The sequence below is a fragment of the Lagenorhynchus albirostris genome, chromosome 15, assembly GCF_949774975.1.
Source record: "Lagenorhynchus albirostris chromosome 15, mLagAlb1.1, whole genome shotgun sequence".
NCBI lineage: Eukaryota > Metazoa > Chordata > Mammalia > Artiodactyla > Delphinidae > Lagenorhynchus > Lagenorhynchus albirostris.
In genome coordinates, this window is record NC_083109.1 from 77,628,244 (window position 1) to 77,641,641 (window position 13,398).

The window sequence follows — 13,398 nt, forward strand, 5'->3', positions numbered from 1 at the left end:
AATGTCAATAGCGTAATCAGCACATGCAAAGCCAGAGCAAAAGTAGGATGGAGACGATACCCTCCACGTAACCAGAGGTCTCCCCCGCCCATCCCCAAACCCCAGGTAATGTGTTCTTTATTCCCTGGCTCCCTTTATATGTAGTAACATTGCAACTCCGTGGAGTCTTAAAGGTGTTGGGTGTTGTTGTTGTTGTTGTCGTTGTTTCGTCATAGCTGCTTTTAACTGTAAAAAGAATACCATGCTGGACATAACAGTTGGGGACTTATTTTTCCATCTGCTGTTATATTGCTGAGACTCATTCGGAGTTTTGCAAGTCCCTGTAGAGTGTTCATTTTGACTGTTGGGTAATATTCTTCTGTCATCATTTTCCTCCTCATCCAGTGATGGGAATCTGGGTTGCAGCCAGGTGTTTGTTACCAAGGACGGGCTGTTACCAATTCTCTCGTCTGTGTCTCCGGTTACCCATGTTTAAGACAGTGGATAGCTTCCAGGGGAAGAGCTGAGTCATAGGGAATATACCACAGGCCACACCTGCGCCCAGGCTGCCCCCCACCTTAGAGACCACACAGCACAGTGGTCCCAAGGTCATAACTGCCTTAACCTAACAGCATCAGTTTTCCCGTCTATGAAACGGCAATCATTAATTACACTCCATGTTCATTCAGTTAACACAGATGACGCACAGACCCTCTTTCCTGTTCAAGGCATGGGGGATCTGGATGAGATAGACTCAGCTGTCTCCCAGGAGCAGGTATCTCACCAGCAGAGATAGACCAGGAAGGGAAGCATCTCAGCACCTCAGTGGATGTGATCAGTCGCTGGGGAGGTGATGGGCAGGTGAGGGTGAGCGTGCGCTGGGACAGGGGGCTTTGGCCCGCCCAGGGGACCTGGGCTGGGTTCGTGGGCCACTGCGCGAGACTTGACTGTCCTGCTGGTAAGGGTTGGGGTGGAGGCCATGAGGAATGGGGAGATCCGAAGTCAGGCAGAGACCCAGAGCCCACTGCAAGACCAAGCACTGCCTGGACAGGAATGCTGCCTCGGACATGCACTCAGTCCCCGGGCCAGCGCACTTCATCCAGTGGCCACACGTGCTGAGGCAGGGTCTTGAGCACTTCCACGTTTGTTCCACACCTCCTTAAATCCTAATGACCCTGCAGGACAGGTATCTTCAAACCTCTCTCACAGATAAGGAACCTGGCGTGATTTGAGGACCAGTGAGTTGTTCCAGCCTCATCTTGGATAGGTGGCAAAAACCAGGACGCCCGCTTGGGCCTTTTTCCATCTCAGTCCCTCCCAAGCAAGAAAGGGAACCACCAGCCAGCGCCTCGTATATGCCCTGCACTTGGGAATGTGTTCACGCAGCAGGACGCTGCCCTGCCACAGACGGTGTTCCTACCCTGGCACGACCCTCTTGATGCCACCTGTCTTCCTCCAGGATGACCATCCTGAAGGAAGAGCCGTCCTGAAGTTCTCTGGGGCTTGTGCTTGGGCCTTCGGAGCAGGGCCAGGGAGCACCACAGTCCCTCACCAGGCACAGGTCTCCATGGAGGAAAGGACCAAAGCCCTGGGTCCGGGCCAGATTCAGAGGCGAGTAAATTCTGCCAGTGCAAGGCACCCCTTCTGCCCACTGACCTCTCTCCTGGTGCCACTGATGAGAACGTGCCACAGAAGGCAACGGTTCCCTGCCTTGGCCCTGTGTTTCTCAGTGACCTCACCAGCCCCGATTTGTTGACTGTTATTTCAACATGGCCGTAAATGGAGGCATGCCCACCACTGCCGGCCTGGCCCAAGTCACCATTAGCTCTCACCAGCCTCCTTGGAGACGACGACTAGCCTCGTCACTGGTCTCTCGGCCCCACCCAGTCCTTACAGGGGCCACAGGCATCATCCCTCCCCCATGACATCTGACGTCACCACCTGTCATTCCCCCTCCCCCACCACGTGGCCACTCTGGCCTCGTTCACTCCCAGCATGTACCCACCTCAGGGCTTTGGGACAGCAACACGCCCGCTCTTCCAGCTTCTACAGGTCTCACAGGGAGCTTTCCTGCTCTTTTGTGTGTGTGTGTGGACACATGTACATAACACAAAGTATACCGTTTGAACCATTTCTAAGTGTATATCTCAGTGGTATTAAATGCTCACATTCCCATTGTTCTGCGCCCTTCACCACCATCACCATCCACTTCCAGAACTTTGCATCATCTCAGACTGAAAGTCTGCACCCTTTTACCAGTTGCTCCCCGTTCCCCTACCCCTACCCCTGGCAGCCACTCCCTGCTCTGCGTTAGATCGCAGACCCGCCTTTTTGAGTGGCTCTGCAGCCACGCCGCCGTCTGACTCGCTACTTTATTTATCCAGCCCCCATGGAAGTTCTAACTGTCCAGTTATTTAAGGTGTGTCTCCGGCACCTGAAGCAGCGCCTTTATACATTAAAGGCACTTAACGATTTGTGATGACTGAGTGATCCAGCCGCTTTCGCCTGGGTCACAGGGGCTTTATCCAGACCTTAGCGATTCCTTTTGCCCTACCCAGCCCCTTTTTACAGTCCCGTCTGTGCGTGCCACCCTAGAATTTGCAAACACTGTTGCCCACGCTGTCCAATTCTCCTGGCCACCCAAGACATCAGCAGATTTTTTTCCATCTTAACAGAAAAAAGACATTCTTCGGGGTTGCCCTTCAAATCACAGAACGTGACGCAGGTTTTTTTTTCCTAACTAAAACTTGAAATGGCAGCTTCCCGTTGTTAAAAGATAGTAGAAATGAAATGTAGGTAACACGAAAGACCTATTGAAGATCCAGGAGAAGACCCAGCTGAAAAAGCCACGGCTGGCTAAGAGAAGAAAGCCTGACGCACACCCTCCTCCTGGTTGTCGGGAGGCCACCACGCTCGCCCCAGAGCACGTCTGTCACTCGCTGTATATTGTTCAAGGCTCCTGTGCGCTGCTGCAGGGACGCATCGGCGGGGCTGGCAGAGGCAGGGGCGGGTGGTCCCCAAAAGTGGGTCAGACCCTGGCCCTTCCACCTCCTCACTGTGACACGCTGCAGAGGAAGATGTGGCTGAACCTCCCTCGTTGTAGACCGAGCAGGCTGCGCTCGGTGAGAAACACGCGTGGGTTCCAGGCGCCGAAATTCAAAATGGGCATTCAGGGGTCCTGCTGGAACAAAGGAATAACGGGTTGCAAATAGCAACTGGAACATGCTGGAAACCTGTTCTCAGTCCTGTCTGCAAGGCCTGTCAGGTGTGTGTGAAGGCTCTGCGCTCATTTCATAGCCCGGCTGACCAGGCTCTAATTGCAAAGGGCTGCACTTGTTCTGTGGCCAGGCAACAGGGGACCTCAGCAGGGTCTGGCTGACACAGGGCACATTGTGACCCCACAGAAAACAGGGCCAGTCCCAGATGGGGTCCGGCCCACAAAGCTAGCTCCCACCTCCCAGAGACCCCGGTCTTCTGCACAAAGAGACTCCACATAAAGCCAACTTCTGCTGAGCCCTGACTATGTAAAGGGGTCCTTGTGGTGTCTGGGAAACAAGGAAGGGAGCGCAGGACAGCCTTGCGGGACCATCACCCAGCCAGCAGGTGAGTGGAGAAGGCGAGACGGATGCAGATAGGAGCTCCCACCCGATGGTGATGTGTCAGGACACCTCCCTGGCTCCCCCGATCTGGACAGTCCTGTGCTCAGACAGCCTCCCTGCTGCCCCCATCTGACCCCTGTGCTTATCTGTGAAGTATCTGTGAGGTCCCCCCAGCGTGGCATGTCGGGGAGCTGTGACCAGGGAGTTGAGACCAGGGAGCAGGTTTGGCTCCAACAGATGCACTGGGAATTTCAGGCTGAGTCAATGTCTTCCATCATAAACCATCATCTCGTCACTGGCTACCTGGTGGGAGCTGGGCTCCTGGGAAGATGCATGGAGACTCTTCAGCCAAAGCTTGTTGCTTGGCGTCAATGTGTAAGAACCAGTGTTTCAAGGAATCAGAGACTCGGCGCTCCACAGAACCTTGGAGGTGGCTTAATCTATCCTCTCCATTGAGGCAGCATCACCGCTGCAGCCCACCTGCCTGGGGCTCAGCCCCTCAGACAACTGACGTCTCACCACCTCCCAAGACAGCCCGTTGGTCTCTGTAGCCCGTTTGGCTTTAGAGCTTTTCTTACTGGGAATGCAAGCCGGCCTCCCCATGGTCCTCCACTTCAGCTGCCTCTGTCCTCCAAGAAGGAAAAATAGCCAACATATTGAGTGCTTACCGTAGTCATGCTGGGCATTTATTCTTCAACCACAACCCTATGAAGGAGATATTAAATATTTTCATCTCATTGTACACATGAGAAAACCAAGGCACAGAAAGGTTAAGTAACTTGCCTAAGGTCACACAGCCATAAGCAACAGCATTGCTTCCATCCCATGGTCCACAACAGCCATAGAGATTTAAAGATGGTGGCTGGAATCTTCCCCCAGGCTGAAGGGATTTCAGTGTAAAGTCCCCTCGCTTTCCTCTGGGCATGTGTGGGCCGTGAGGATCTGAACAGGCGCAGACTTTCTGGTATGGCCTCCAGTACTATCCAGCACCCGTACTCTGTGCACAGAGCCCAAGGATGCATTGGCGCCCCCTGGACAGGGGACTTGGATGATTCTTTATTTTATTTTATTTTATTTTATTTTATTTTATTTTATTTTATTTATGCTGAGGCACCAGAGCGCAGGCTCAGTAGTTGTGGTGCACAGGCTTAGTTGCTCCACAGCATGTGGGATCTTCCCGGACCAGGGATCGAACCCATGTCACCTGCATTGGCAGGCAGACTCTCAACCACCGCGCCACCAGGGAAGTCGGACTTGCATGACTCTTGGGGTATGTCCTGAACCACAGTGAACTGGGGCTCTCCCAGAGCTGCTGTTCCCCAGTCTCCCTACTTCATTGTCCAGGACTCTAGAGTTTTGTATCCTGTCTATCTGATTGCGCCAGCAGGACCTGCTGGTCAGCCATCACACACAGTTGCACAGGTTGTGCACTGCCCAACTCTAAGGCCACTCTTTACACAGACTGTGCAATGAATGAGCCCTCCCCACCAGAGTTGTGATGTACCACCTGCCCAGCTGCCTGGGCAGCAGATCTGTCTTGGGTTCTGATCAGAGCTAGTTGGGATTTTTGCCTGCCCTTGAAAAGCATTTTCCAAACAGACTCAATGGTTCTGGGATCATCTCTCCGTGCCTTGTCAGCCAGGCCCCTTGAGATCCACCTCGCTATGGCGCTGACAGGGTTCCATGTGGCCTGTGCCCTCCCTGCCCAAACCGGAGCTGGATGGAAACTAGTCCACCTTGAACCTGTCGCTCATTGTACAGAGGAGTGAAGCAGCCCAGGGTTCACCACCCCCAGGTGCCAGGTTGGGACTGGAACCCAGGTCTCTTGACCCCAGGCTCTTGGTCCTCTTCCCGCACTCCCAGGCTGCTTTCTCTAACCCTGTTGTTTCATCCTGTTTCTAAGCACCATGCGGGCAACTAGAGGGCAAACACTTCTCCTCCTCCCCGGGTTTCCTAACAGCACTCAGCAGCAGGCTGGGTAATTGCTGGGTTTCGGTCCTCTCTCCAGCTCCTTGTAGACAAAGTACAGAGAGGCCACGAACGCTGGGGCCCGGCATCTGGGGTGTTGATCTAGCCACGGCTCATTAGAGAGCGTGAAGTTGGGACTGGAGACTTGAGCGCCTCCCAGAGAGGGGCAAGTCAAGGCAGTGCCACACAGGGGCAAGCAGTGTTTGCTCTGATTGGGGCTCCTCTGGCTTTGGGGGTAGGCATGTGGCCACAGTTCACTCTTTCGCTCATCAGACTTTGAGTGTTGTTTCTCGGTCCAGCCAGTGTCAGGTACAAGGTGTGTGTACAGAGAACCCACCGTCCCTGCCTGTGAGAGTTTATGGTCCACTGGGGGAAACAAGTATTACTTGTAATAGCGTGTGGAAAGCACTCAGGACCATCATGTGCAGTTGTTCAGGTTGTACACAGCCCAACTCTAAGGGCATCTTACACATACACTGTGAGATAAATGAACTGTCCCTTTGAGGTGTGATGCACCACCAAGCCCAGCTGTCCACAGTGGCTTTAGCATCCAGACAGGATCACCCCTGTGGTAGGAAGTGAGAGAGAAGAGGTGGTGGGGCCAATCAGAAAAGGTTTCACCCCGAAGGAAACGCTTAAACTGGGGCTTGAAGGATGAGTGGCACGTCTCCAGCCAAAGAAGAGGGAAGGGGGTGCCGGGCAGTGGAAAGAGTATTTGTCCACCTTTGGGGGCGTGAGACAAGGAGGCAGGCAAGAGTGGGGGAGTGAGGCAAGGGGAGGCTTCTAGGCGAGCGCTCACGTGGAGGGGGTGATGGAGAGAGGGGAAAACAGATCTCAGAGCAACTTGGGAGGTAAGATGGGGTGAGCTCAGAGATGTGTAGGACTTGAGGGGGTAAAGTTAGGAGAGCAGGAGGCCCGCTCCCGAGTGTGTGACCAGAGTAGTAGCTGCAGGTCCCTCCAACTGACTCGCCCTCCTGGAGGCCTGCCCACGCCAAGGCGCACATTCCGAGATAATAGCTGGCACTCGGCCCCTGGAGACGGGTCACATCAAGAGCGTAGTCATACCCCATCGGCAGCAGAGGCCGATGTTGCCTTCTGCCGGTGTTTATGCCCTCCAGGGCCATTTATATGGTCTATTTCTGGAGCATCCCTCACCCCCGAGAGGGCACAGGGAGCAAGTACCACATCTGTTTGCCTTCTCAAGGCTCTGGGATGACTGGGTGGCCACTCCCCCCACCCAGAGAGTCCTTGCTTGTGGCAATCTGGTGATTGGCAGTGGGGGTGGGGTGGGAGTGGGCTTCTGAGGCTCGCTTTTAGCACACAGGGGTCCTCAAGGAGGAGCTAGGCCAGACCAGTGGTTGCCATTCACTCAGTGATAATTTGCCATTGTCGCCCAGCAGTTATAGATTTCATTTGTCCGGGCAGTAGTTGCAAATTGGATACGGGACAGGCAGGGACAGAGATGTAATTTGAAAACCAAAGAGCTGGAGGGAAATTGAAGAGTGTGGTGCTGCTGGTTGAGCAGAGTGTTGGGGGGGGGGCGTGGCGGGGGGACGCCACCTTGTTCACAACTCTGGCGAAGCGTTTTCCTTGAAGTCGGGTTCACCGAGGTATAAGTCACATATACAGTAGAAGCCGCCCCTTTTAGGGTACAGTTCTTCGGGTTGTGACAAACGTATATCATCTTGTCACCACCACCGTCAAGAACCAAACACCTCCTTCACCCCAGAAGTTCCCCGGTGGCCCTCAAATGTCAGCCCCAACCCAACCCCTGGCAACCAGGAATCTGTTCTCCATCCTTACAGTGTAGCCTCTTCCAGAATGTCATATAAATGGCATCACATAGTACGTCTCCTGTTGAGTCTGGCTGTAACTTAGCAAAATGCCCTTGAGATTCGTCCACATGGTTGCAAGAATCAGTAATTCAGTCCTTTCCGTTGCTGACTAGTATTCCCTGGTGTGGATGTGCCACAGTTTACCCAGTTCTCCCGCTGAAGGGAGGACGTTTGGTTGTTTCTAGTTCGGGGCGATTACAGATAAAAGCTGTAAACATTTGCATACCGGCCTTTGTGGGGCCGTATGTTTTCATTTCCCTTGACTAAATACCCAGGAGCAGGGTTGCCAGTGGTCATGTAGGTTTCACTCTGTAGAAACCTGACAAACCATCTTCCAAACGGCTGCACCCTTTTGCAGTCCTACCGGTTCCAGCTGATCTCACTACTTGTGGAAATTTAAAGAATAAAGTGAAAAGGGTGCTGCGGGGCTTCTGTGGATAAGGCTTCCGTGTGGCAGGATGGCTGCCAGGAGAGGGGAGCCGGGGGGCAGAGATCTGCGGACATTCCGGCCACCCCCTTCCCCGGCAACGCTGCATCCTCTTCAGGATCGCTTTCCCATTTTAATCTTCGTAGAAGTGCTGTTCGGGCCCTTGCCAGGCTTACTCGTTGGGCCTCCTTCTGTCACGGCTTCCTGTGATGGATGGGTTTTACACAGCGGGCATGGAGCCCGAGCTGAGCCCCGTACTTGAGATCAGCGACACCAGATAAATCAATGACCGTGGGCAGTTCCCTGCCCGCCGCTGCCTGTGCGTGCCGTCTCTCCCTGCAGCTGCGCCTGGGGTGTTCTGGGGGCCAGTCTAGCTGGATGGGGGACAGGGAGACGGGCGTTGAGGGGGTGGTAAGCCCCTCAGCTGGAGACAGCCTCAAAGCCCAGCCCAAGGGCTGTCTGGACACGTAGCCCAGCGTGTCTGCCAGGTGCCAAGAGCGTGCTCAGGGCTGAGACCGGCAGGGATGAGTTACAGACGGACCGAGTGATTGCCAGACCCTCCCTGGCCTTGGGAAATTGATGGTCCCATTTGGGGGAGGAAATGAGCAACTTACACCCCAGGCTAAGCAGTATTACCAAAGGCAGCATGTGGCAATTCAGGGATCCCTGCCACACAATGGCACAGACAGCCACGCCCCTCTCTCCTGCAAGGGAAAAAAGTACCCTAAAGGCTGGGCTGTCGGTTGGGTGATGCGAATTAGGCCGTAAATGACTGTGGGAGCTCTCGAGTTGGTGAGGAGAGGGGCCAGGACCATGGGCCGGGGACACGACACGACGACAGAGGCCTCAAGGTCAGAATGTGTGTGGGGAGCGGAGGACACGGAAAACACAGTTCATCTGCATGCGCCCTGCCAGAGCTGCCCTTGGGCCTGTAGGGGACCCTGGAGGCTGGCCGGCTCAGGGGTCCTCAAAGATCGGGGGTGCAGAGGAAACCATCAGCGTCCCTAGGCCTCTCTGAGTCCTCCTGAGTCAAAACTGAGGCAGTGGAGGGAGAAATACGTAGCCCCCGAGCAGGCTGGGGCAGAGCTCTGGGTAAACCGGGTCACGGCGTTGGGAGAGGGGGCGGGGGTGAGGCGGGCGGCTGCCACAGGGTCTGCTGGGACTTACAATACCCCGTGTCTGTCTGTCCGTCCACCCAGGTGCAAGTTCTTCAGTCTGACCGAGACCCCGGAGGATTATACCATCATTGTCGATGAGGAGGGCTTCCTGGGTAAGTGCTTCTCTCCCCAGGGGCTTGGCTGGACTGGGGCCGGCAGTCGGTGCCGGCTGCCCGCCCCCCTCCCCTTGTTTCTGTCCCCACCTGCTGGTGGCAGAGCTTCCTCCTGTCCTGTGTTCTGGCTGATCCCCTCCCTTTCTGCTCTCGAGACTTTTTCCCAGGAAAGGCCCCAGAGCTGAAAGGGGGTGGTGCCTCCCCAGCCAGGAGCTAAAGCAACCAGGAAGGCAGGGGGCATGTTCTCTGGGACTCCTGCCGCGAGGGAGACGCTTTCAAAACATCTTCAGTCCTTGTTCGAACAGGAACGTGCCCCAGTCACCATCCTTTTATGATTTTCCTTTATCTTCCTTCCATCTTTTAAATCGAGATAGAATTCACGTACCAGAGAGTGCGTCATTTTAAAATGTACAGCAGTTCCGTGGTCTTTGATATTCCCAAGGTTGTGCAGCCGTCACCACTATCCGATTCCAGAACACTTCCGTCACCCCAGAAAGAAGCCCTGTCCCCTCATCCTCCACATCCTTTTAGTTTTATGATTGAAGTTCGTTATGTTTGTCCGGCTCTAAAGTAACAGTGAGTGTTCATTGGTGGCGAGTGCTGACCGATACGTATTACTTGATGCGAAGGTGTTGTGCTTGTCCTGTGATTATCAATGAGGAACTGAGAGTGGAGGCGGGGAGTCGTGGGTCCAGACTCACCAGCAGAGGAGCTGGGCCCCCTGAGAGCTGGTGGTCATTCAGAACTGCTAAGTTAGAGTCTTCCGAACATGTAGAGAGGGCAACAAATCCAACAGGTTTTAAAACCCTAGCCCTACCCACAAGACAGCTACTGGTCACTTTTTTCGTGGTTTTCTTTCCAACTTTTCTCAGGCGGTCTGTTTAATTTATAGAAATGTTTTCACTTCACATAACAACAAAATATGCTGTGATATCACAGCCTTTCAGCAGCAGCCCTGGTTCCTTGCCCAGGCCCCTACGGTTGGAGCTGAAGTTATTTTCATTGTCCTCCAATGAGAAATTTATAAACTCTGTCAGTGCATAACATGTATTCTTAGGCAGGTTGATTCCCAAAACAGAGTCTGAGAAATGGCATTGTGGAGTCAGGAGGTGACTATTTTGTGGTTCCCGATGCGTATCGACCCTCTTTACTTTTACTGGTGAGAAAGTGAAGCCCCAGGAAGCGGCTTCCCAGCTACGCCCCGTTGTCCTCGCACGCACATGGTCTAGGGCACCGAGTCAGTATTGGGGACTGGGCTTGGCACCCCACATCCTCCGGGCCCCCCATGCCTCCAAGGGGGGGGCGGCTGTGTGGCCAGAGCAGGAATGGGGCAGACCCCACTGGAGGCCCTGCCCCTTCGCCAAGAACACCTGTGTCGTCAGTCACTCATTCATTCATTCATTCATTCATCAGAATTTTCTTTTCTTTTTTTTTAATATTTATTTATTCAGTTGCGCCAGGTCTTAGTTGCAGCAGTGGGGCTCATTAGTTGCAGCAGGCGGGCTCCTCAGTTGTGGCTTGAGGGCTCCTTAGTTGTGGCATGCCAACTGTTAGTTGCCACACGCATGTGGGATCTAGTGCCCTGACCATTGGGAGTGTGGAGTCTTAGCCACTGTGCCACCAGGGAAGCCCCCCTATCAGACATTTCCTGAGCCCAGGAACCACAGACCGGAATGTTGCCTTAGCCACAACTCACATGAAGAATGTCTGCTCAGGCAACCCAAGCACATGTTTATTTTCTCATGGGCATTCAGGCCTTTACACAGAACTGCTGAGAATCAGGGCACCTCGGATGTAGAAGGAACACCCGCAGAGTGTCTGTTCTCTGGGAAGGGATATTCTATCTAATCCACCTCCCCAGACCAGTATCTCTGACTAACTGTCTACCTCTGAAGGCAACAGGTAAGAAAACTCCTTGAGCAGGGAGAGCGGGAAGCTGCGGGACCTGGGGAGCCAGTTTTGCTGGTCCTGGAAGGCTGTGTTTGCAGGAACTGTCAGTAACCAGGGAGCCGTCCTTTGGCAGAGCTGAGTGTCGGGTTATTCTGAGCCAGCCCCGGGGTGGGGGGTGGGGCAGTATGTACTGAGCACCTGCTGCGTGCCGGCATCTTGCTGAGCCCTGGAGGTGTAGCCGGAATGAGAGACCCCACCTCCGACCCTATGAACCTCAGGACCTGCCAGCTAATTACACCATTAATTGTGGAGCTGCCATTGCGGTGGGTGCTGTGCAAGGAGGGTGTGGATGCTGCGAGAGCGAGTCACAGAGGACGCCCCGCCATGCAGGAGACCCCACGGGAGAGGCCCTCGAAATAGGAAGCAAGACCAGAGCTGGGTCTTGGACCTCCACGCCCACCCCTCCGCCATCCAACATAGATGAACGCATTCTACCAGCCCTGCCGGTGCTTCTGTCTGCAGACACTGTGCTAAACACTGGAAACGGCTCTAACGGTCCTCACTTTATAGATGAAGAAGTTGAAGCACAGACACATGGTGTGCAGCCTGCCCAGGGCCTCGCCACTGGTGTCATTTATGCATGTTTCCACGGGCCAGGCCCCGGACAGGGCAAGGCAGGGCAGACCAGGAGGTGTAAGGGCTGAGCCTCAGCTCCTGAGGGACTTACAGACCCTGAGGTTCCCTGGAACCATAAACAATGGAGGCGAAGTCTCGATCTGCCTCTCCCTGAACCTGAGTGGCTGGAACGGAGCCGGTGACAAAGGGGCCATCGGCTTACTCTTTAGTACAGGGTGGGTAGGACGTGGGGAAGCAGGTTTCAATTATTAGCCCAGGAGGGGCCCAGCCGCTCCGTGACATCTGAGCCAGGGTCTCACTTCCAGGCCGTGACTCCTGGTCAGCACGTCAGGCTGCTTGGATATCCATCGTTACCAGAGAAAAAACTGCGTACATAGATTTAAGTAGTAAGTCTCTCTCGCGCTTACACTGTGGAGCCACAGGGGAAAACCATACAAAGTAAGACTCCCGTTCCCCCTCCACCACTCTTAACGGTTAACTGGAGCCCAGCAGAGGCATATCACCTCCTGGGATCATTCCAGTGGCCTGAAGGGTAAAGAGTGGAGACCCGTTTTACAGGTGAGGAAGCCGCCATTTACGTGCCCAGAGTCGCCGTGAGTGACAGAGGGGCATTTGAAGCCGGAAGTGCTTTCAGGGTGGTTCCAGCCGAAATGAGGAGAAAGTGCTGCTGAGAAGTGGTGGTTCCCAGCAGACCAAGGTCACAGGAGCGCCTGAGGAAAAGGCGGCAGGCCCAGGGCAGTCTGCTCTCAGAGGGCAGGATTTGGGGTGGGGTGGAGGCTGCAGTGAGAGGCAGCGATGCTGAGTGCTACCCTCGCGCCTCGCTTCTAGGGGGGTTCTCTCAGGAGACTCCTCTTCGGAAAGGGAATCTGGTCTTGTGGCTGCCCCGGTGGGACCAGGGAGGGATGCTGGCTGTGTCACACCGTATGAAGGATGGTGCCCCGTCTCCCAGCTCTGCACATGTTGCTTCTCACCCAAGGGCTTCCCTTGGCCACTGTTAACATCAGCCAGGGTACATTGGTTATTGTTCGCCAACAGTTACCTCCATTGTGAAGCTTTTATGGTTAGAAACCAGCTGCTGTCTGCGATTCATGTGTACGTGAGATGCTGGACCTTTCCTGGGAGGGAGGGGCGATCGTCAGTGACATTAACCAGGCAGCTCCTTGTTGGTTGTGGAATTTTAGAGGTTCTTGGCTCAAATGGATGCTGTGTTTCTGTGTGGCCAACAGAAGGGAGGTGCGTGTGTGTATTTTGAGCTCTTACATATTTAATGAGCACTTACTTTGTGCAATGCTAGGTGTTCTCAGGGACCCAAAATAATAGGAGCAGCAGCGCCTGCCCTGACCTCTGGGTAGTTTTGCGGTTGGAGGGGCCCAGTGCACATTGGGGGGGGGGCCCCCGTCACAGTCCCCTTGTGTGTGTCGGTGTGACCTGTAGCACGCTTGGGGCTTGGTGCCGTGATTGGTCGAAAGATGGAGGGAGGAGGATGTCGAGAGGTAACTCCTGGCCTCACCCAGGGCTGAGGGGAAGACCCAGCTTCTATCCAGCCTCTGCTACCTTCTGGGCACGTGGCTCACTGACCTGGGGCCTCCGTGGCCTCGTCCCTAACACAGGATCACCTCCTTCCCTCCCTCCCAGTTCTGTAAGGTGTGTGTGTGGCTGTATGACAGGCATCAGGGAGTCACGTGCCACCTCCAGTTTGCGTGTCCACCAGGGCAAACAGTGCAGTGCCCATCAGCACTCCCTGCATCTCCCGCCTAGCTCTGAGCTCCTAACTTACTAATTCAGTAGTACCCC

At 54.6% G+C, this 13,398-nt stretch overlaps 1 protein-coding gene across 1 annotated transcript in view; it reads left to right on the forward strand.

Moving 5' to 3' along the window:
* Positions 1 to 13,398, forward strand: part of CASTOR2 (cytosolic arginine sensor for mTORC1 subunit 2) — a 55,133-nt gene that overhangs the window by 27,127 nt on the left and 14,608 nt on the right. Inside the window, exon 2 of the mRNA XM_060122944.1 lies at positions 9,008 to 9,078. Within this exon, the coding sequence (XP_059978927.1) occupies positions 9,008 to 9,078 (71 nt within the window). The remainder of the gene's footprint in view (positions 1 to 9,007; positions 9,079 to 13,398) is intronic.